Consider the following 19,505-nt stretch of genomic DNA (forward strand, 5'->3'; position numbering starts at 1 on the left):
AAGTCTCCGTTGATGCAGTACTCAAGCAACTCGTTTCCCAAGCCTGGAAACAGCGCGGAAAAAAACGGCTCATTCCATCCACAGACTCACTCATCCGTCCAGTCTATCAGAGAACGAGAAGAGAGGTGTGCCGGCCGTCGGGGAGGAAAGGAACGTCGAGGAACAACGGAAACAGACATAGAATCGACGCGTTTCAAGATACATTGATGGCCTGAAGAGTGAAAGAAAGGAGGTAGAGACCGAAAACGCGTCTCAGTCTCTGAGAGATCGAAGGAAACGAGGAAGAAAGGCGAGGGAGATGAGTCGCGAACTCACCCTAACTCGTTCTCGTCTCGATCTGGTTGTGAACACACCCTTTGAATTAAAAGATCGAGAAGAATAAGTGGGAACCGAGTCAGTCGATGTCTCCCGAAGCGTGAGAAGCTGGAAAGGGAGAGGGAAAAGACCAAACGAGCGCTCACACCAACGACGCGCCGCGTCGTTTCTCTTTTCATCCTCGTCCTCCGTCAGCATCCGAGTTGATTCGAGTAAGAAGTGAAATTAGAACCCAAAAGCTTGTCAACAGTGTACATATCTTCCGTCTCGAAAACGTCCACACAGGCAACGAGACTCAGTCCTCCTTTTCCTCTCTCGTCTCTTTTCGTTGCGGTATTGCACGCTTCTGAAATCCCTCGCATCTCAGATTGAAGTTCAAACAGACAGAATAAATGCATGATAAAGTCGGTTGGGTTTCTAAGTGGAGAACTGTTCCTTTGCGACCTTAGCGAAGATCTAGACGCCAACCGGGAGCCGACGATCAAAAGGAAAACAAGAAAGTCAGACCCGACTGATCGCTCGCAGCTGAAATTCAAAAGAGAAGAAACCAAAGACGTACCTCGGCGAACGTCTCACTGTCCTGCGCTCCAGAAACACCGTACGTCCCTTCGACGATGGTGAACGGAACTCCCGAAACCCCTCGAGCTTGCCCTTGAAGGTAGGCGTTGTAGACCTCAGGAGAGAGTGACTTTGAGAGGAGGAACTTCATAGCCTGTAGGGTTGTAAAAGGAGAAAGAGTCGGGTCAGCCTCACCCAAAGAAAGAGGGAAAGGTAAGGAAAGAAGATGGAAAAGCAACGCACCTCGTCCGTCGACGCACAGACTCCCGCTTCCACGGCCGACTTGGACAAGAAGCTCAGATCTCCTGGGTCTTGATGGTTCTCAAAGTATCCCTGATCATTCGAGACAAAGACACAAAATCAGCTTGGGCCGACGAAGAGAGCGTTCGGAACGCACCTTGAAAAGAAGCTCCATGAGCTCGAGCTGGGTCTTCTCGCCTCCTCTTTCGAACGCGAGCTCCAAAAGTCTGTGACCGTTGTGAGTCTTGGAAACGTTTCCTCCAAGTGAGCTGTTACAAGCAACAGAAGCAGAGATCGAAAGATCAGTCGTCATTCATCTCTTCCTTTCCCTCGTTCTCGAAGCCGACACGAAACTCACAACTTGATCCCGACCTCGTTCCCTTTCTCAATCAGCATCTGCTCTATCTTCAGAACCCGTTCCTTTCCACCGTGATGCTGCTCCCATCGCGTCCGCTTGTCCGTGGGTTTAAAAGGAACGGTTGGGTCTATGTTGTACGGGTGGAAGCGAATGGAGAAGTCGAGGGTAGGGTCGGCGATTTTGGCGAGCTCTATGCCGCCTTGAATCTTTTTAAGACCGATGAAGCACCAAGGACAGATGACTGGAAAGAAGAGGAAATCAAGTGTGAGGAGAGGAATCGAAATCGGACGAGGGCTGAACGAAAAAAAAAAACGCTTTCACTTACTATCGGACGTGATGTCGATCTTGATGACTTTGGGAGGAAGGGTGACCGCTGAGGCCATCAAGAGGATCTTGGAAGGAAGTATGATGAAGGCAATAAGAGGTGTGTGTGTGTGTGTTGGTGGTTGGGAGGTGAATTACAGAAGGAACGGACGTCGCGAGAAGGGAACCTTACAAAGAAACGTTGAAAAAACACTCGCTTTGTAATCAAGCGAGCTGCTGACAAAGTCGAAAGCCTCGGGCACGTTAGTAGAGCTCGCAGCCGAGATGTCGAACGCAGACAGGTCAGAGCCATGACCTAAATTGACGCGTCGTGACCGGTCACGTCGCGCGTCGTCTCTTGTTTGGTTGATGTCTCCTCAATTTAGAGTTTTGTAAACAGGATTGTATCGTCCCACCAGCCGTCTGCTTGACTGGGAAAAGAGCTCAAGATACAGGAAAAGAGAGAGCGGAACAACTCTGGAAGCTGTTGGCGTGAAAGAAGTCGAGGGAGAGCGTTCCTCCTTTTTTTCACCGTCTCGCCTCACCCAACCTCTTTTAATTGATCTGTCTCTCGCTCTCTTCATTAGTTACGCCCTTACTCTCCACCGACAAGGAAACGTCAGGGAAGAACGGAAAGCGCAGACGCGTCTCGACTCTCGACCGTCGTCTCGCCGGCATCGCTGCAAAAAACGAAGAGCGTGGGTTTCAATCTGAAGGTGTCCCCCCCGACGCAGCATTCTGCCGCTTCCATTCCCGTGCCTGAAAAGAAGCAACAGCTCATTCCATCCACCCTCCTCCTCCCTCCTCGTCGTCCGTCAAATCCTCGTCGTCCGCAATCTCCCTGGCTCCTCTCCGACGCTCCCAGATCCTTCCGTCCGAGTGCGTGAGGATTCGATATGGCAGGAGAAGAGTGTGGTAGCCGCTGTTGATCCAAACGAGCAAGACGGAAAAGGAAAAGAGAGCGAGAAAAGGAGAGTCAGTTCTGTTCGTCTCGACGCGTCTCCCTCCCTCCCTCCTTTCGACCAAACCCCCTCCCACTTCGCTCCTCTTCGATGTCCCCACCGACCAGCAGAGTAACAAGGGAACGAAAACTCACTACCCATCCTCTCCAACGTTCATAAACACCTCCAGATTCCTCCACCTCCCCAAGTCCCACTTGCTCTCAAACCTCCCCACCTCTCCTCTCTCCTTCGCCCTTTTGGCGTAGTAAGCGTTATCATGGCCCTCTACACTCGTCTCCCCCCACGAGGCTTGAAGGACATGCCACGAGAGCATCACGGAGACGGCGATTCCGAGAGCTAGCGCGAGAACCCAGAGGAGGGTGTATGCGATTCGAGGGGTGTAGTAGGGCCAGGGGGATTGGAGGTCGAGGGAGGGGAAGAAGAGGGGGTAGCCGAGAGTGGTGAAGAGGGTGCAGGAGACGACGAGGTAGAACCTTTGAAGGAGAGGGTAGAGGGTAGAGGGTGAGTGGGTGAGAGAGGAGAGGGAAGAGGCAAGGGGAGGAGAGACGAACATGAAGAGAACGAAGTGACGCTCGTTTCGGAGTCCGACGCATTGGTTGATCCCTGTAGAAGAACGAGGAGGGTTAGTTCGAGTACTCGATGCGAGATTGAAGACCGAGGGAGACAAACAAGGGCACTGCAGTTGAAGAAGAGGGATCGAAGATCAGCTCTCGACGCGTCGAAAAAGGCGAGACATTGAGAACGAAGAAAGAGATGAACGAACGTGGTGATCGTATCTCAGGATACACGTTTTGCATACCGAGCAGTGATGAGTACGCTATAGAGAACCAGAAAACAAGTCAGTTCTCCTCCTCCTTCAAAGCTTCGAAGGCAAAAAGGAAAGAAAAGAGCTCACCTCAGGCTTCGCTCCTCCGCACTTTCTGCACTTCTTCTCCTGAGGTTGCTGCTGCTCCCTTGTCTCAGCAGGAGAGCTCGCACCCTCCGCTCCACCTCTCATCAACGCTTCCTGAGCGTCCTCGTTCCTCCTGAGCTCCCTAACTCTAGCAGCCCCCTTCCTAGGTTTCGCCCAAGGCCACCAGCCGTTCCCTTGCTTTCCTCGTCCTTCTCCGTCGTCCGGTCGACCTGGAGGGACAGAGCAAACGAGGTAGTAGTGTCCGTAGAGGTTGAGAGCGATGACGAAGCAGGGGATGGCGAAGAGGAGGTGGAGGAAAGGTGGGAGGAACGAGGAGGTGGAAGGGTAGACGACTTCGACTGGGAGGAGGGAAGGAGGACGAGGAGGCGATGAGCTCGAGCTCAAAGGGAGAAGGGGGGGGAAGGACGAAGACGTACAGAAGATGAAGCCTCCGGTTCCAGTCAGGAGGACGGCGAGGAAGATGAACACTGGTCCTGCTGCTCCGGTGAGCCAGTCGGCGAATCTGAGAGAGCGTAGCAAAAGGGAAGGAGAGGAGAGGTCAGCATGGAAGGGAGGGAGGTAAAGTTGACGAGCTCAAGACTGACCTTTCCATCCCTTTGAAGCATGCGAAAACGTAGGGAGCGCATCCAGCGCAAGCTCGAGCCATAGGGAAGCAAAAGGAAGGGAAGGACACCTCTGTGATGATGCAGTTGGGAAGGAGAGAGAGAGGAGTGGCCCACTCCCCTTTCGACTTCTCCTCGTTTCGTCCCCTCCTGCACCCTCCAGTCGATTGTTTTATCTCCTTTCGTCCGGCAGGGGCACGCGTCTAGGATACGCCGAACTAAAGCTCTGAGTCTAGAATACTTCGGAAAAAATACTTGATCTGCGTGAATCTTCCAGCGAGCGAACGGGTCGAGAGAGCAAAATCAGGCCTCCCTTTCAGAGGCTCAACACTCAGCTCTTGAGTAGAACTTTCAAGGTTGACAATATGCGAAGATCTAGAATACATGCCATTGACCGTTTCTTTTCTTCTAGGGGTGACGGAAGCGGAATAGATTCGAGTCCGAGCGCTGAGAGGGGAGACAGAAAGACGCGTCTCTCTTTCCCTCCCTCCCTCGTCCTTTCCGTTCCCTCACAAGCTTCGAGACTAAATGTTCCAAATCATCTATCGATTCCATGATATGATGAAAGGAGAGTGGAAGGGACAGCAGAGCGAGCTGATCCTAACGACGCGTCTTCCTCTCTTTGCAGTTCAGCTCCCCCGCTTCGATCTGAACCATCGAAGGCGCCTCCCTTTAACGGCTGGGAGGAACGGTCGATGAATCAGGAAGTCGAAGAAGCGGGAGAAGAAACCCAATGCGAACGAATCGTACGAACGCCAGGGAAGCACGACGCGTCGAAGTCGAACTGTATCGACCCTCCTGGAATGAAATCCTATCCCAGCACGACAAGAGCATAAGTTTACGCATCTGATTGAGTTCCTACGCAGGAGGGAAGTGCCCGAACGAGGGACGAGGTCTGAATGAAAGAATGTGACCAAAAGCGAAAAAAACGACGCGAACGGATCGACCCACGAATGAACACAGGAAGACGGGTTTGGACTCCCCTTCCGAGAGTTGACCAGTCAGATACTGAGTTTGATTTCGAAAGCAGTGTCTCGATGCTGAAACCCAGAAAGGGGAGACGAACACGACCGAAAAACAGCACCACGTCGAGACGCGACCGAAATGCCAGATCACCTCCTTCGGTTCAGCACTCACTCCCACGACTCTCCTTCAGTCCATCAGCAAGAGTTAAGAAAGACTGAAAAGATGAGCTGAGAGCAAAGCCGAGAGTGCTGAGTGAAGAACCGCAAGGAAGGATGAGAGCCCGACGCACACTTGGTTTGCTCGCCTCCTCTTCCCGAAGGATCAGCCAAACACCAGTGCTTTTGTGATCGCTGATTCTCGAGCGGAAAATCGGAAAGGGGAGGAAAACAGAGCGAAGTTGTGCTCGAGAAAGGAAGAGAAAGAGAGGAGAAGAGGACGCGTCGCACACGAACGAAAAGTGAGCAACGGCGAAGAGAGCAAAAAGCCAACTGAGATCCTGCTGTTCCCTCATTCGACGGATCTTCCACTTTCAGAGTCTGAATTGACTCGAGAAGTGGGGCGTCTCGTGCAGGCGTGGGGATCAGCAGAGGAAGCCGAGGAGGTGAGTGACGGACGCGTCTCCTTCAACGCGACTCAATTCTAAGCTCGTCATCTCGGATGGATGTATTTCTTTGCACCAACACCCGATCAAAATCCTCGTCCAAAGCAGAATACTGAGTTCTACCTCGATTGTCTGCTTGGTAGGAATTTCAGGCTCGGGTGAAGAACAAGTTTGAAACTACACGCGTCTCCTCTCGTCTCACCTCCCTTCGAAGAGTAGGCATATCTCGGCACCTCCGACGGGTTCACTCAGCCAAAAGCATCGTCCTCTGAGTGTTTTCATCTGGGAGTCGCTGCAGCGAGAAGACACGAGAGGGGTGACGAGGGATGGAAGCCACTTGACTTGACTCGGTTTAGGCAGAAAAACAAAACATCTCGTCCACTTCTCGTCCGTCTTCTACGTACGTAGCTGATCCGGAAGGATTCACGGTCCTTCGAGAAACAGATGAGGAGCAGGATGGACCGAGAAGTGGTCAAGAGAGTTCGGAAACGCGTGCGTCGCTGACCTTCGAGCAAGTGGGAGTGAGGAAGATGGAGAGAGAGGGTAGGTCGCTAGCGTTACCTCCACAGAAGGGTCCCACAATCAAAGCGAGAGGTAAACGTCGTTTTCAAGCCGCTCAAAGGGGGGAGAGCCTCTGTGGAGCGGAAGCAGGGAAAGATGAGGCAAAGGAGGTTGGAGGAGCGAGGAGGGAGAGAGAAGAACAGAGGGCGAGGATGAGGATTTATAGGAGCAGAGCAAAACGAGAAAGGAGAGGAGCAAAAGATGAAGAGAGGAGAGGAAAAGGAAATAACCAAGCAACAGCGCGTTCGCGCGAGAGAACGGTGGCTTCTCCATCTCTCGACGTGAGTCTTTGAGACCTTCCGACTCTAGTAGTCGCTCTTCACTGGAAGCGAGAACGGAGTCAGATAAGCTCCAAGTTACCCCAACCACGTCGCAGAGACGAGATGCACGAGGAAAGAAGAGAGACGGTGAACCAGGCCAGGGAAGAAAGACGAGTCGAGACGTCTAGTCGACCGTGAGATCTCGACTCTTCGGCGACTCTGGTGAGAGAGCTACAAAGAGAGAAGTCACGATTGACTAACGTCAGGATTCTGTCTTCTAAACTTCGCTCGTGGATGTTGAGCCTGCTTTTTCTTTCCCCGTCTTCTCTTCGCCCTAAAACCTCCAACGCTCTCGTTCATCACCGCACCGCGCCCCCGAAGCTCGTTTCTTCACACTCTTCCACGGTAGACAGCTTCCAGAACATCCCCTCTTCGAAGAGAACAGTCTGAAGGTTGTTGAAGCGTGGCAAGAGAGAAAAGAAAAGAGCAAGCAGACTCGACGCGTCAACGCCCAGCCATTCATCTCACCCGCTCAACGTTGAGCGATCGTGTGTGAGATCGATCGGACCGTTGGCTGGGAGACAAGAAGCTGGGCGAAGAACTGAAGAAGGACAAATAAAAACCGAAGAGAAACAACGGCGGGTGTTGCAGGAGTTCCGATCTTCACAGCTGCTCTCAACCTGAACGCAAAGATTCCTTTCGCAAGGATCTGAAGAAACTTCACAAACAGACCGGAATTAGACTCCAAAGGCCGGAAGACTCGACGAAAAAGAGAGGGGAAGAAAGAAGACGCGTTCGAGATTCGACCACGGTCGACCCCCAATCATCCAGCACGAGGATCCCATGCCGAGATCCTTCCCTGTGTGTGGATGAAGACTGGGGAGGGAGAGGGGTCGGAAATCTACTTTGGGGAACTCGAGATAGATAGAGGTGGGGAACGAGGTGAATGAAAAAGACTGAGGAGGGAGAAAGAGACGCGTCTCGAGATTCGACCTCTCTCCTAGACATCCTAAAGCATCAAACCGTCGGTACTTCTGACCTGATCGTTGGGAAGCGGTTTAGAATAGGAAGAGGAAGGTCAAAAATCCACTCCAAGCTCACGCTCGAGTTTCAGCGAGACGAAGTGAACGAACGAAGAAACGAGACGAGACGCGTCTGCTCCGGCGCCTCGACCGGGCAGGCGAGGCGACTCGACTTCTCGTCTTCCCAATTTTCATCTACGTGCGCTGTTCCAACGAGCAGCTTGGTTGGATGAGAGCAAGAAGAAGACAGGTCGAGAAAGCTTCAGCCTCGAGAAAGCAAGAACGATCAAACGAGAGACGCAGCCAACCCGATCGCACCGTCTCCAACAAGGACCCGACCCAAACTCTCCCGCCCGTTCGCAGGGGAAGAGAGTTTCGAATCTGGTTCAGTAGGATGGTCGAGGCGATCGGGAAGTCGCTGGGACAAGATTTGGTGGGAAGAGAGAGAGCGCGACGAGGAGAAGAAAGGGCATTGAAAATACGACCGTTCACTCCACATCGACTGGACCAGAAGCTCAGAACAACTCTACAGGAAAGATCAGAGTGCTCGGCACAACAGGAGGGGAAGGAGAGGTCGAGAATTCATCCCCTTCGCGCGATCGATCCGTTCGTCCCCTTTCGAAGACGAAGATGGTGTGAGAGAGAGAGAGAGATGGAAGAGAGGGAGAGGACTAGGACGAGCCGAACCCTTCCTACCCAATAATCAACCAGAACGTGAAACAGCTTGAAGCGTGCTTGAAGACCGGGTGGAGATCGAGAGGGAGAGGTCGGGAGGTCGCAGACTCCCTGAGTTTGATGAGGGGGAGGAGTAGACAGGGACGCGAGAGAGAAAAGATAGAGAAGAGCAGAGAAGGGGAGAGGGAATGAAGAGGGTGGATATGAAGGAGAGGGAGAAGATACAGAGAGGAGGGGCCTGGGAGGAGAGCCGATGAAGGGACGACCGCTCCACACCGTCGTCCGTTCTCCTCCCTTCAGTCCTTTTCTTTCCTCGTCTAGCTCGTCTCGAAGGATTCCGACCTCAATCACCCAGAGGACACCTCGCTTCCACAATTCCCTGACCTCGGAAAGAGGGAGGGAATCGTGATGGAGAGGGAAAAGGGGAAGTGAAGAGGTCGGGAAACGTCGTGACGATGAGAGGAGGACGAACGACTCTCCTGTCGAAGGGTGGAGCGTAGAAGAAGAGAATAGATACAAACGAAGGCGAGGGAACGACGGATAGCTAGACGAGAAGACGAGAGGAGGATGGATGCTGGAAGGAGAGAGGGACGAGGGAGGTCGCGGGTAAAGCTCCCCTCTTTCCTCTCTTCCTCTATCCGAACATCCAAGCTCCTCTACTCAGCTCATCCACTCCTCGAACGTTCGAGAGGAAAAAAAAAACTCTTCTTCTTCTTCTGGAAAGAATCGATGCTGGTCGTTTGGAGGCAACTCGACTTTCTCCTCCCTCGAAACGAATCCCCTTTTTGGTCATCAGCCTCCGTCTCCTCTCTCCCAACACCCACTACGCACTCACCCTGCACCCTCACTCTTCCTTCTCCCAGAATGTCCGGTCCCGCCAAAGCAGATCTCAACAAAGCAGGAGTGGAATCCTCGGATTTCCCTGTTCTCTGCGAGACGTGTTTGGGTCCGAATCGTGAGTTCCTTCCCTTTCGTTGAGCTCGTCTCGCCTTGCCCTTCCCTTCTTCTCCGTCGCTGCTTCTTCTCGAGCCTGCTCAGCTCGAGCTGCGAGCACGGGCGTATGTATTACATGCTGACCCTTCCTTTCGTTGTTGCTGCTCGGTTCTCTGCTTTCGTTCTTTTGATCAGCCTACGTTCGAATGTCGAAGCAAGAGTACGGAGCTGAATGCAAGATCTGCACTCGACCGTTCACCGTGTTCAAGTGGAATCCAGGACAAGGCGCGAGGTTCAAGAAGACGGTTAGTAAACAATACCTTTTCTGGGGTTGTTGGAGGATGGAGGGGAGAAGGAGCGAGAGGAGAGGGAGCGAGAGAAGGGAAGGAGGACGAGGTGGTGGAGACGTTTGAGCTCATCCTTCTTCCGAGAAGAAGAGAGAGAGGTCGTTCGCGAGCTTGAGTATGCGTAGAGCTCGAAGGGGGCTCTGCTGGATGTATAGAGAGCACGAAGAAGGTCGAGCTCACCTCTCCTCGGACGAAGGAAGCTCAGCTCAGCTCATCACGTCCCACCCACCTCTCCTTCCCCTTCCCTCCCAAACTCCCGCTGACTCTCCTTTCCTCTCCCTCCCCGCCTCCTCCAGGAGATCTGCAACACCTGCTCTCGGATTCGAAACACCTGTCAATGCTGCATTCTGGATCTGTACGTTCCGTTCCAGCTCCTCTTCCTTCCCTCCCTTCGTTCGACCTCGCGAGCTCCCCGCCCTCCTTCCCTCTCCTCCGATTCAAGCTCAGACTGAACTTTCTTTCTTGTGATCTCGTAGGGAATACGGTCTGCCAACTCAAGTCCGAGACGTCGCTTTGGGAAGGATGAGCGAAGCTCCTACGAGTGATATCAACAAACGTGAGTTTGAGCTCTCTCGTTCCTCCCCTTCCTTCCCTCCTTTCCTTACTGACCTCGCCCTCCTTCTTCCCTTCCACTTCCCACCCCACTCCCACCAGAATACTACGCCCAAAACCTCGAACGTCAAATCGCCGACGGGTCCACTTCCTCCTCCACGCTCGCTCTCGACTCGCTCCGTTCCTCGTCGGCAGGGAAGGAGATGCTCAAGTCGATGGCGAGGACGGATCCGAGTTACAAGAGGAACAGACCCCATATCTGCTCGTTCTTCCTGAAGGGAGATTGTACGAGGGGGAAGGAGTGTCCTTTTAGGTGAGTGTTGTTGAGCTGGGTTTGGGAGGAAGGAGGAAGGAGGATGGGAGGGGAGGGGAGGGAGAGAGGGAGAGAGGGAGAGAAGCATGGAGCTCGAGCTCGAGGAAGGGAAGACGGCATGGGCATGAACTCGAAAAACTGGGAGGATGCGAGGGAGAAGGCTAGGCGGTGGTTGAGCTCGAGGACGAAGGAGGAGGGACAAAGCGGAACGAATCGAATCGACGAGAGCTCACGAGCTGACCACCTCCTTCCCCTTCCCCTCTCACGTCTTCTCCCCTCACAGGCACGAGATCCCACCAACAGATACCACTATGGCCAAGCAGAACATTCAGGATCGATGTACGTATCCTCTTCTCGTCCCATCCTCTCATTCTATTCCTGCTCGTTGCTCTCATTCGCGTCGAAGTCGAAACCTCCCGCTCACCCCCTTGCTTTTACGTCTACAGACTACGGACGAAACGACCCTGTCGCCAACAAGATCCTGAGAGACCACGCCGTCGAGAAGGGTCTCGTCCCTCCGGAGGATAAGAGCATCGTTCGTGTTCAACTTCGTTTCCCTCCCCTCCTCGTCTCAACCGTTCTCGTCGAGACCCGTGCTGACTCTCCTCCCCTCTCTCCTCCCTCCTACCTTTTTCGCTCATCTCCCTGTTCCCTCGTCCAACGTTCGCCTTTGCTTCGCTTCACTCGGCTTTCTCCTCTCCTCGCCTCCAGACCACCCTCCTCCTCCTCTCCCTCCCAACAGCCATCCTCGAACCCGACCTCCGAACCTCCCTCTTCAAAGCCCTCCCTTACATCGCTCAAACGGACATCAAGAGTGTGGTGCTCGTCGAGGCGAGTCGTGAGTACTACTCTTCTCATCTCTCCCCGACCACTTCTCGTCTCGACGAAAACGAACGCGTCGAACCTTACTGATTCCCTTCCCTTCCCCTTCCCTCCTCGTTCTTTTTGGTAGACTGCGCCTTCATCAACTTCCACACCCGAGACAAAGCCGAGCGAGCCGCCTCGGGTCTGTCGGCAACGGGAGGACTGGACGTGCAGGGGAGCGTGGGAGGGAAGAAGGCCAAGATCGTTTGGGGTCGGGCGAGGGCGAAGAAGACGGCTGCTTAGATTTGGAGTTTGGGTGTGTGGGTGTAGGATTTTGGTTCGAGATGGATTTTCGGTTTATGTGTGTCCTTTTTTTGTGTGTGTTTTTGGTCGGGAGAGAAGGGAGAAAGAGAGGAGGGAGAGAGGGGAGGGGAGAAGAAGACGCGTCGTTCTCGACCTGGTAGATACTGGTGGTCTTGCAGTCTTTCTTGCCTCGACTCGACTCTGCTCCCGTTTTGCATAGTGGTTAAAAACTCGAGCAGAAGAAGGTGAACCCCTAGATAACATGCCGTCGCAACCATTATAGTTCGAGCGCAGAGAGTAAAAAAAAAAAAAAAAGCAAACGCCCTCGACGCGACCGAGCCAGCCCTCTCCCTTTATCACCACCCAGCGCGACAGCAGATCTTCTTGTGGTTCGACCAGTCGCAGGTTTGATGAGCTTAACAGGGGGGAAGAGATCAGAGCGATAGAACGGTCAGCTCACGTGGAGACGAGACGACGGCGACGAGAGAAGAGATCTGACGGCGAGCGATGAGCTGCTGGACCGTCGATTCCAGGTGAAAGTCGGAAAGATGTAGCAAACTCTTGGGGAGTGAGAGGAGCAATATTCTCGGAAAAGTGAGAAGGGGCAGGAGGGAAGGAGGATGGACGTTGAGCTCTCCAAAATGAAAGCTCACCCTTTTCGTCCTTCCTTCCCTCAAACCGTCACTCTCTCCAAAAGCTCGACATGGCTCGCTCTACCGCCGACGAGTTCGCTTCACTCTTGGGACTCTCCAAAGGTCTCGACGCCAAACCCGCCAAAGTCCACGGTCCTACGAACGGAGATAAAGCATCAGCGATCGTTCGTCCTTGATCCTTCCCTTCCTCCCTTTCGCATCTCGTCCTCTCGTCCTTGACCCAGACGCAGCGCTGACTTCTGGCCCTCCTCGATCCTCAGTTGATTGCTCTCAACTCTCGCAGCGATCTAGCTGAGTCATTCTGGGTGAGACCCGATCTTGAGGGAGCGAGAGAAAGGGAGAGTCGAAGCTGATGACCTCGTCGACGTTTTCTTTGTTCAAGAACGAGCTCGGAGCCTCGTACCTCCCTTGCTTCCTTCGTACCTACTTCCAGACCCCTTTCGTCCTCACAGAGGAAGACGAGGACACCTTGATATTCTGGATCGACATGACGATCTGGGCAGGAAATCTCATTCTAGTCTCAGCTTGTCCTCGCTTCGTTCGCGACCACCCAGACGAAGCCCGCTCCTTCTACCTCATCCTCACCGAACGAGCTGCAAATCTTCCACAATGGGTCTACAACGTCATTTCTCTCCCCCTGTTTTCGTTCTCGAGCTCTGAGCTGACTAGAGCTTCTTTGTTGTGGATACGACGCAGAACAACCACGTGTTTCCTCGTCGCTTCTTCCCTCACTTCCTCACCTTCGTCCGCGTCTTCTCCCAAATCCTCGCCGTCCATCTTCCCGAACCAGGTCTCCCTCCTCTCAGCTTCACGACTCGCAAAGGTTTCACGGAGATGGCAGTCAGGGTTCTAGCAGGGATCCCGGGCCTCAAGGCCGCTCTCCCTGCGACGGCCTACAGCGAATTGGCACAGAGTGGTGCTCACTGTTACGCTCTCGCAAGCTCTACTGCGAAGGAGGACTTGGCAGGGTTCAAGACTAGGCTGCTGGCGAACAAGGGAGGGACGGTTTGGTGGGGATGCGAGTATGCGAAGAACAAGTTTGGGATGGGAGAACGAGAGTGTTCGAGGTTGGGAGGAAGAGAGGAGATGAAGGCTTGTAGTCGAGTGAGTTTTTTGTTCTGTTCCTTTGATTGAGACCTATCTGACCATTCGATCGTTCGTGCTCTCGTAGTGCCTTTCTATTCGTTACTGCTCTAGAGGTACGCTCGATTCTGCTCCGTTCTCCGTTTTCAGCTCGACACGTCGAACTGACGCTGCTTCTTCCTTCTTTCCTCGCCCAAAATAGAGCATCAGAAGGCTCATTGGAAGATTCACAAAACAATTTGCTTCCAACCGAGCTGGTGAAGAGAGGGTCAGTGCTGGAGCTTTCGTATCTTGCTACATTTGCGACGCGTCGTGATTTGATCGTGTTTTTCGATCTCGCCCTCCCTTGCTCCCTTTCGACTAGGATATCGTAAAGTCATGAGTATCGTAACTAGATCATACTTTCCATCCTCTTCCAAGCTCAAACGCAAGTCCAGACTCCGCCATCACTTCTCCTTCGCGTCCTCTCCGAGCTTCGAGTCAATCACCTCGAGGTATCCAGGCGGAAGGTCTGCTTGTGCTAGCGACGGCTGCTGCTGACCGAGCTGTACGTTGGAAGTGACGACCAGAGAGAAGAAGGGATTGACGTCGAGGTTGTTCATCGTTCCTTTGAGGGGAAACTGGTTGAGGAAAGTGGAAGAGGAGAAAGGAGGTCAGCGGCGACGCGTCAGAGAGTGGCGAATAGGGCGATGAAGCAGAGACAGGACGAACCTTGAGCCGTATAAAGTACTACAGCGTGGTAAAACATGTGGAACGAGACTCAGTGGGCGAGCGAGAGATACGGAGCTCAGCTCGTCGCGTCGAAACGACTCACCTCGCAACTCAATAACCCTCTCGTGCTCCCAACTCCGAAGCTAGGGCCAGCAGCTCCTCCAACCACCATCTCGCCCGTAGCAACGATCTCTCCTCCCCATCGACTCTCTCCCCGATCGTGCTTCCATTCGTGAGGGGTGTACCAAACCCGCGGCTCGGTTTTGAAGTCCACAAGGGATCCGACGGTTTGGTCGAAGGATTGACTTGCTCCTCTTGCTTTGGTGAAGACTTTGCGAACAAGAATAATTCGGAGATCGGAGGGGGAGGGCATGCTGAGTTGAGGTGGGGAAGAGGACGGGGAAGAGGGAGGAGCGAGGAGGAGGAGAGAGAGGTGGAAAGGGATAAACTTGTTTCGTGGGAGGGCTGGGAGGGAGGGGAGGGAGAGCTGAGAATCGAAGGATCAAGGAAAATAGTCAGTATTTCTCTTCGAGAGCGGGAGACCAGATCGATCAAGGAGAAATCACGAGATGGACGAACCTTCAGGACGAGACGCGACTTCTTCCCGAACAACGATTCCCTGAAATCCCTTTCGATGACCATCGTCTGGAAACCAGCTACAGGCTGCGGTGGGGGATGAGCCGATAAGGTTTGTCTCTCTTCGGTCGGACGAGTGACGAGCGGAGGAGGGATGAAGCTGGGATGGACAAGGGAGGGCTGCCTGAAACCGCGTCGAAGATGGGAAAGCAGCGTCAGCACGAGCTCAGAAAGGCGCCAGGGCAGAGAGAGAGAGGACGGACATGTAAACGAAAGGTAGCGTAATCCTCTCGTCTATCGAAAACGTCGCAAATTTCTTCCCGTGAATCTTGATGAAGTCTAAAAGAGGAGAACGAGGAACGACGACGATCAGCAACAGTCGTCGAGCTCAGCTTCGGAAGACACGACCGACTCACAAGCTATCCTCCCCACCTGACTCCCAAGTGCACTACCAGATCTGGTCCCTCCTTCGAAGCTTGGTGGGAGTCCTAGCTCGAGAGGAGGGAGCTGAAACTCGAACGGAAGCTGGATGACCGGAGGAGGGAGGTTGGGATCTGGAAGCGGCTGTCTGCGAGCTTCCCAGAGAGTTCGCTCTTGAGAGTACTACAGCAGAGAGAGCTCAGATCGATCAGCATCTCAAAGCTAAGTGAGAAGGAATGAAAGAGGTTACGAACGAGCGTGACGATCTCTCGTCTGCTGTCTGTTTGAAGAGAAGGAAGGAGGAGACTAAACGGTGAGCTCGAGCTTTCCTTCTTCTTCCTCCTTTCCACTCTCTGCCTCCTCAGCTCGCTCCCAACCTTTGTAGACAACGTGAACTCCAACTCGCCTTGCGAGTTGTTCGAACTCCTATAATACGTCGAAGTCTGCACTACCCTCAGCTTCGCAGAAACTGACTCGATCTTCAGCTGCTGCTGCTTCCCCTTCTTGCCCTCCTGAGAGGCGAGTGTCAAGTTCACCGTCCCTCGAACGATATCGCCAGCCGTGAAGACTTGAGAGAGACCGTCGGGGAAGTCGGCGTAGACGAGATGGGTGCTGGAGATGAAGAGGGGAGCCATGAGGGTGGTGGAAGTCGGAGGGTGAAGGAGCGTTTCGGTCAGCTCGAAAGAGGAGGAGAAAGAGCGGTCGGTGCTTTGAAGGGTAGTCACCCGACGATGCCGACGTAACCGACTCGGAAATTCTAGTGGTGAGGCAGCGTGAAGGTTTCCTTGAAGGTGACTTTGAATCGAAGAATCGCTCGAAGCAGAAGACTCGAGGTCAACGCCGTCGAAGGCCACTTCCCTCTCCTCTCTCTCTCTTTCTCGCACTTCCACAGGACGGAATTCTTTCCCGATACCAAACCCACCCGAACGGATAGCGTTGATGCTCATTCTAAAAGTTGTCGGTCACCAATCGCGCCGTTTTCATCCCTTCCTCGTCCTCGTCCTCCTCGACCTCTCACCCGGGTTTCCTTTTCCTTCTCGTTCTCCAACTAGTCCTGGTCCCAGTCGGGGTTCTGCTTCGGTGGGGCGATACCAGCCTATTGTAGAAACACGCAAAAGCAGGGAATCGAGTTAGCGAGTGCGACGAGAGGGAAAAAAAGGAGAAGTGAGAAGAGAAGAGCGACGACGCGTGTTGTCTTTTGACAGGAGGAAAGAAGGGAGACGAAACGAACCTGCTTGGCGACGATGATGGAATCAACTCGAAGAACGGAAACGGCGGCGTCGACGGCGAGCTTGATGGCGTAGGATTTGGGAGCGAGAGGATCGAGGATGGAGTGGGCGATGGTTCCGATGGTTCCGTTGAGGTTTCCCTGAAAGGAAAGAGGAAATAGAGGGGAGATTGAAGAAAGAATCAGTGAGCTGAAGGTGTGAAGAAAAGAGAAGCTCGAAGAGACGAGAGAAAGGAACTCACGTCGATGTCAACTCCAACGTCCGAGTTTCCCTCCGAGTGAGCCTTGTACAGCGCACTGATCACCTCCGAAGCATCCAACCCAGCGTTCTCCGCCAGCGTCCTAGGCACAACCTCCAAAGCCTCGGCGAACTTCCTAATTCCGTGCTGAGCCAACCCAGGCGTCTTCTCTCCAAGCTCTCCAATCCTCTTCGCCAGCTCGATCTCGGTAGCTCCAGCTCCAGGAACCAGTCGTCCATCCTTCAGCAGACTCCTAACGGTGTTGACTCCGTCGTCGATCGACCTCTCGAGGTCGTCCAAGTGGTTGGCGGTAGCTCCTCGAAGGACGATGGTTGCGGTTCGAGTTCGCTCCTCAGCCTCCTGTCGAAGAACGGTGACTCGATCTCCTCCGATCTCGATGGTCTCGAGGATGTCGACGTGTCCAGCCTCCTCAGCGGTAGGAGCTCCGACTCGGGCGAGAGGGGTGGCTCCACAGACTCGGCAGAGACGACGAAGGTCGAACTTGGAGAGGACCTTGAGAACGGCGATTCCCTGTCGGTTGAGGTAGTGAAGGGCGAGGTCTCCGATACCGGATCCGGCGATGATGAGCTTGACTCCCGAGTCGGCGATCTCTTGGAAAATCTGGGAGAGTGCGAAGAGGGTGTCAGAGGTCAGCGAGGTCGGACGAGGGAAGAAGGAAGGAAGGGAAAGTCGAGCTCACGTTCTCCATCTGCTTCTCCTCTCCCTTGGTGAAGTCGAGCATCTCTCCGGCGTTCTTGAGGAGAACGGTAGCCTTGGTCTCGGTCTGGGAGATATCGAGTCCACAGGTGTAGACGGCGACCTTCAGCTTGAGTCCCTTCTTGACGATACCTGAGAAGTCGAAGTCGAGAGGTCAGCTTTCTCTTCCTTCCTCCAGTTCCCAGAGCATCATCAACGGCATCGCCAGAAGGCCAGTCGCACTCTCGAACGTCCCATGCCTCCTACAGCAGTCGTCCGACCAACCAGTCCAACCTTCGAGCCGAGAAATCAAGCTCAAACTCACCATCAGGCTCCCTTCCGAAGACCATTCCTCGAACAACCCTGCTCTGGCTTAACGATCCACCGAGAATCTTGACCACTCGAACAGCATCGACGCTGAAGTCCTTGGGGTTCTTGGGCATCACGGCGAGGGAAGCTTCGGCGACGAGCTCGGAGAGGAAGTCCTCGTTTCCAGGCTGCTTGGAGGCGATGGAAGGAGAGAGGGCTTTGGCGAGGGTGGAAAGGGAAGGGGGGAGGGGAAGTTCCATAGCTTGGAGAGCTGCATGTAGGGAGAGGCGCGAATGAGAACATGGTCAGATGGAAGCTCGAGAAAGATCGGCTGGTGGGAGGGGCAAGGTAGGAGGAGGGAAAGAAGGAAGGGATGGAAGGTCGAAGGTCAAAACGGAGGTGTACTGACTCTCGAGCTCCTCTCGGCACTTGTCGGCGGCGAGCTCGTATCCGAGGATGACCTGATGAGAGTAAGAACGTATGAAGTCAGCTCAAGAGATCTTTGAAGGCGAGGGACGGAGCGAAGGAGGAAGGAAAGGCGACGAAAGCTCACCTCTGATGGATGCAGGCCCATGACGAGAAGGTTGACAGCCGATTTCAAGAGAGCTCCAGCGAAGATGAGGACAAAGTTGGTTCCGTCTCCGTTCTATGTGGGCGAAGAGCGAGAGTCAGGAGAGTATATGAGGTCGAGGAAGGAGAAAGGAAAGAAGGCGAGGAAGGAAGGGAACGAACCTCAGCCTCCTGAGCTTGACTGGCTCCTACGAGGAGTTTAGCAGCAGGATGAACGACCTCGATCTCCCGAATGATGGTAGCAGCATCAGAAGTAACGAAAAGTCGGTTGATGTGGTTGATGATGAGCTTGTTTCGACCTGCAGAGGTAAAGAAGACGGAGGGAGGGGACGTGTCAGCTTCATCTTTCCTTCCCTTCCTTCACCTCTTCTTGACCCTCTTCCTTCAGCTTCAACTTCGCAAGGGCATGGAACTAGACTCACCGTTGGGTCCGAAAGAAGTCCTGACGATCTCTGAGAGCTCTCCTACGGCCTCAATGTTACGGAGAACGGCTTCCTCCAAACCAGAAAGATGCTGAAAAGAAGAGAACGTCGAAGGGAAGGAAGTGAGCTCGACCGTTCTTTCAAGCTGAGAGGTATAGGATTTGACTGGCCTTGAAGCCGTCCTTGAAGAGACCAGCCTGAGGCTTTGGGACTTTGAGAGACATAGTTGGAAGGGAAGGGGAAGATGGGTGTTGAAGGGAGGGCGGGGGAGGAGAGCTCTCCTTCGACTTTCCAGAGTCGCGACCTTCCCTCCACAACCTTCCATGGCTGATTTTACCTTGTTCTCTCGTCGAGTTTTGGGAGCTGGATTGACCCATGAAGACGAAGGTTATGTTGGGCAACTCAAGTCTGACTTTGGCGAAAAGAAAACGAGAAAAGTTTGAGGCGAGAACGAGACCATTCCATCGCGTCGGCTCTGTGCCTTCCTCAGGCATCGTTCTCTCGGCCTCTCTGAGAATGCAGAGATCTTCCCTACGTTGAATTTAACGCTGAGTTCACTTCTCGATCGAAGACTGGCCTCCGGGAAGTCTTCCTTTGTGTTTCGAGGAACGCGCTCGACGCGTCGTCCCAACTCTTTCCGTCTTTATCTAGATAACATCGGATCTTGCCTTCAACTTCGGATACATCGAAACTTGAAATCCAGCTTGAGAGGACCTCAGTGATATACCCCCCGTTCCTGAGGGACAACGCGAAGGCAGTAGGCAGACGGGACCACTTCGGCAGCCTGACATCCTCCTCTCCTCTCTCGCCCGAAAGAAAAAATGCAACGTCGCTTTCGAGAAGCATTCGGCCTTTACTTTCCACTGCGTCGCTTCGGTTAATAAGCTTCGTAGACATCTGGTGACTTACCTTCCGCTCGACGGAAGCGAGCCGACGAAGTTCGAGCTCACCGAAATCGACCCTTCCTTCCTTCCCTCTCTTCTCTTTCCCTCTGACGCTCACCATCGATT

The 19,505-nt window shown here is 53.7% G+C and overlaps 7 protein-coding genes across 7 annotated transcripts; 2 read left to right on the plus strand and 5 right to left on the minus strand.

The window, feature by feature from the left end:
- Positions 1-698: 698 nt before the first annotated feature.
- BDY24DRAFT_395470 (DsbA family oxidoreductase) lies at positions 699-1,959 on the minus strand. Its single transcript, XM_076641303.1, has 6 exons — positions 1,797-1,959; positions 1,472-1,712; positions 1,271-1,382; positions 1,117-1,206; positions 875-1,027; positions 699-771 (listed from the first exon to the last, which is right to left on the minus strand). Exons 1-6 carry the CDS (start codon positions 1,852-1,854, stop codon positions 733-735), a joined length of 693 nt encoding a protein of 230 aa, XP_076494771.1. The 5' UTR covers positions 1,855-1,959; the 3' UTR covers positions 699-732.
- Positions 1,960-2,494: 535 nt separating this feature from the next.
- On the minus strand, positions 2,495-4,348 carry BDY24DRAFT_395472 (DHHC family palmitoyltransferase). The gene is made up of 8 exons (XM_076641304.1): positions 4,234-4,348; positions 4,066-4,151; positions 3,632-3,987; positions 3,500-3,553; positions 3,406-3,412; positions 3,288-3,339; positions 2,871-3,209; positions 2,495-2,696 (listed from the first exon to the last, which is right to left on the minus strand). The coding sequence occupies exons 1-8, from the start codon at positions 4,293-4,295 to the stop codon at positions 2,552-2,554; spliced, it is 1,101 nt and encodes a 366-aa protein (XP_076494772.1). The 5' UTR covers positions 4,296-4,348; the 3' UTR covers positions 2,495-2,551.
- Positions 4,349-9,200: 4,852 nt separating this feature from the next.
- ECM2 (Pre-mRNA-splicing factor ECM2) lies at positions 9,201-11,588 on the plus strand (the record flags this gene model as incomplete). The annotated part of the gene is made up of 9 exons (XM_076642759.1): positions 9,201-9,291; positions 9,465-9,574; positions 9,913-9,971; positions 10,093-10,172; positions 10,271-10,481; positions 10,765-10,820; positions 10,928-11,016; positions 11,193-11,319; positions 11,434-11,588. 9 exons carry the CDS (start codon positions 9,201-9,203, stop codon positions 11,586-11,588), a joined length of 978 nt encoding a protein of 325 aa, XP_076494773.1.
- A 683-nt stretch (positions 11,589-12,271) lies between these two features.
- On the plus strand, positions 12,272-13,660 carry BDY24DRAFT_395476 (zinc finger MYND domain-containing protein). The gene is made up of 6 exons (XM_076641305.1): positions 12,272-12,405; positions 12,502-12,546; positions 12,624-12,863; positions 12,938-13,345; positions 13,413-13,440; positions 13,527-13,660. The coding sequence occupies exons 1-6, from the start codon at positions 12,292-12,294 to the stop codon at positions 13,583-13,585; spliced, it is 894 nt and encodes a 297-aa protein (XP_076494774.1). The 5' UTR covers positions 12,272-12,291; the 3' UTR covers positions 13,586-13,660.
- Positions 13,661-13,690: 30 nt separating this feature from the next.
- On the minus strand, positions 13,691-15,297 carry BDY24DRAFT_395481 (uncharacterized protein). Its single transcript, XM_076641306.1, has 6 exons — positions 15,028-15,297; positions 14,875-14,950; positions 14,615-14,795; positions 14,139-14,522; positions 14,036-14,053; positions 13,691-13,944 (listed from the first exon to the last, which is right to left on the minus strand). Coding segments are annotated over exons 2-6 (759 nt in total). The 5' UTR covers positions 14,877-14,950; positions 15,028-15,297; the 3' UTR covers positions 13,691-13,770.
- On the minus strand, positions 14,829-16,277 carry BDY24DRAFT_127567 (uncharacterized protein). Its single transcript, XM_076635971.1, has 4 exons — positions 16,263-16,277; positions 15,438-16,127; positions 15,286-15,311; positions 14,829-15,214 (listed from the first exon to the last, which is right to left on the minus strand). The coding sequence occupies exons 2-4, from the start codon at positions 15,976-15,978 to the stop codon at positions 14,981-14,983; spliced, it is 801 nt and encodes a 266-aa protein (XP_076494776.1). The 5' UTR covers positions 15,979-16,127; positions 16,263-16,277; the 3' UTR covers positions 14,829-14,980.
- On the minus strand, positions 15,947-18,746 carry CCT8 (chaperonin-containing T-complex subunit CCT8). Its single transcript, XM_076641307.1, has 10 exons — positions 18,666-18,746; positions 18,496-18,586; positions 18,236-18,372; positions 18,057-18,149; positions 17,913-17,964; positions 17,520-17,774; positions 17,199-17,347; positions 16,502-17,119; positions 16,263-16,400; positions 15,947-16,127 (listed from the first exon to the last, which is right to left on the minus strand). The coding sequence occupies exons 1-10, from the start codon at positions 18,717-18,719 to the stop codon at positions 16,080-16,082; spliced, it is 1,635 nt and encodes a 544-aa protein (XP_076494777.1). The 5' UTR covers positions 18,720-18,746; the 3' UTR covers positions 15,947-16,079.
- Between the last annotated feature and the right edge of the window lie 759 nt (positions 18,747-19,505).

This window comes from Mrakia frigida (genome assembly GCF_051309035.1).
Source record: "Mrakia frigida strain ATCC 22029 unplaced genomic scaffold BDY24scaffold_24, whole genome shotgun sequence".
Lineage (NCBI taxonomy): Eukaryota > Fungi > Basidiomycota > Tremellomycetes > Cystofilobasidiales > Mrakiaceae > Mrakia > Mrakia frigida.

Coding starts and splice junctions, on each gene's coding strand:
- BDY24DRAFT_395470 (XM_076641303.1), bottom strand. CDS start 1,854: ATGGCCTCAGCGGTCACCCTTCCTCCCAAAGTCATCAAGATCGACATC. Junction 1,028..1,116: donor TCTGTGCGTCGACGGACGAG/GTGCGTTGCTTT, acceptor ACAACCCTACAG/GCTATGAAGTTCCTCCTCTC. Junction 772..874: donor ACAGTGAGACGTTCGCCGAG/GTACGTCTTTGG, acceptor GTTGGCGTCTAG/ATCTTCGCTAAGGTCGCAAA.
- BDY24DRAFT_395472 (XM_076641304.1), bottom strand. CDS start 4,295: ATGGCTCGAGCTTGCGCTGGATGCGCTCCCTACGTTTTCGCATGCTTC. Junction 4,152..4,233: donor TGCTTCAAAGGGATGGAAAG/GTCAGTCTTGAG, acceptor ACGCTCTCTCAG/ATTCGCCGACTGGCTCACCG. Junction 3,210..3,287: donor CGTCACTTCGTTCTCTTCAT/GTTCGTCTCTCC, acceptor TCTCCTTCAAAG/GTTCTACCTCGTCGTCTCCT.
- BDY24DRAFT_127567 (XM_076635971.1), bottom strand. CDS start 15,978: ATGAGCATCAACGCTATCCGTTCGGGTGGGTTTGGTATCGGGAAAGAA. Junction 15,312..15,437: donor GAGTTCGAACAACTCGCAAG/GCGAGTTGGAGT, acceptor CTCTTCAAACAG/ACAGCAGACGAGAGATCGTC. Junction 15,215..15,285: donor GACGAGAGATCGTCACGCTC/GTTCGTAACCTC, acceptor TCTCTGCTGTAG/TACTCTCAAGAGCGAACTCT.
- CCT8 (XM_076641307.1), bottom strand. CDS start 18,719: ATGTCTCTCAAAGTCCCAAAGCCTCAGGCTGGTCTCTTCAAGGACGGC. Junction 18,373..18,495: donor GACTTCTTTCGGACCCAACG/GTGAGTCTAGTT, acceptor TTACCTCTGCAG/GTCGAAACAAGCTCATCATC. Junction 17,775..17,912: donor GTGCCGAGAGGAGCTCGAGA/GTCAGTACACCT, acceptor CCCTACATGCAG/CTCTCCAAGCTATGGAACTT.
- BDY24DRAFT_395476 (XM_076641305.1), top strand. CDS start 12,292: ATGGCTCGCTCTACCGCCGACGAGTTCGCTTCACTCTTGGGACTCTCC. Junction 12,406..12,501: donor GAGATAAAGCATCAGCGATC/GTTCGTCCTTGA, acceptor CTCGATCCTCAG/TTGATTGCTCTCAACTCTCG. Junction 13,346..13,412: donor AGATGAAGGCTTGTAGTCGA/GTGAGTTTTTTG, acceptor GTGCTCTCGTAG/TGCCTTTCTATTCGTTACTG.
- BDY24DRAFT_395481 (XM_076641306.1), bottom strand. Junction 14,523..14,614: donor AGTCGCGTCTCGTCCTGAAG/GTTCGTCCATCT, acceptor TTCGATTCTCAG/CTCTCCCTCCCCTCCCTCCC.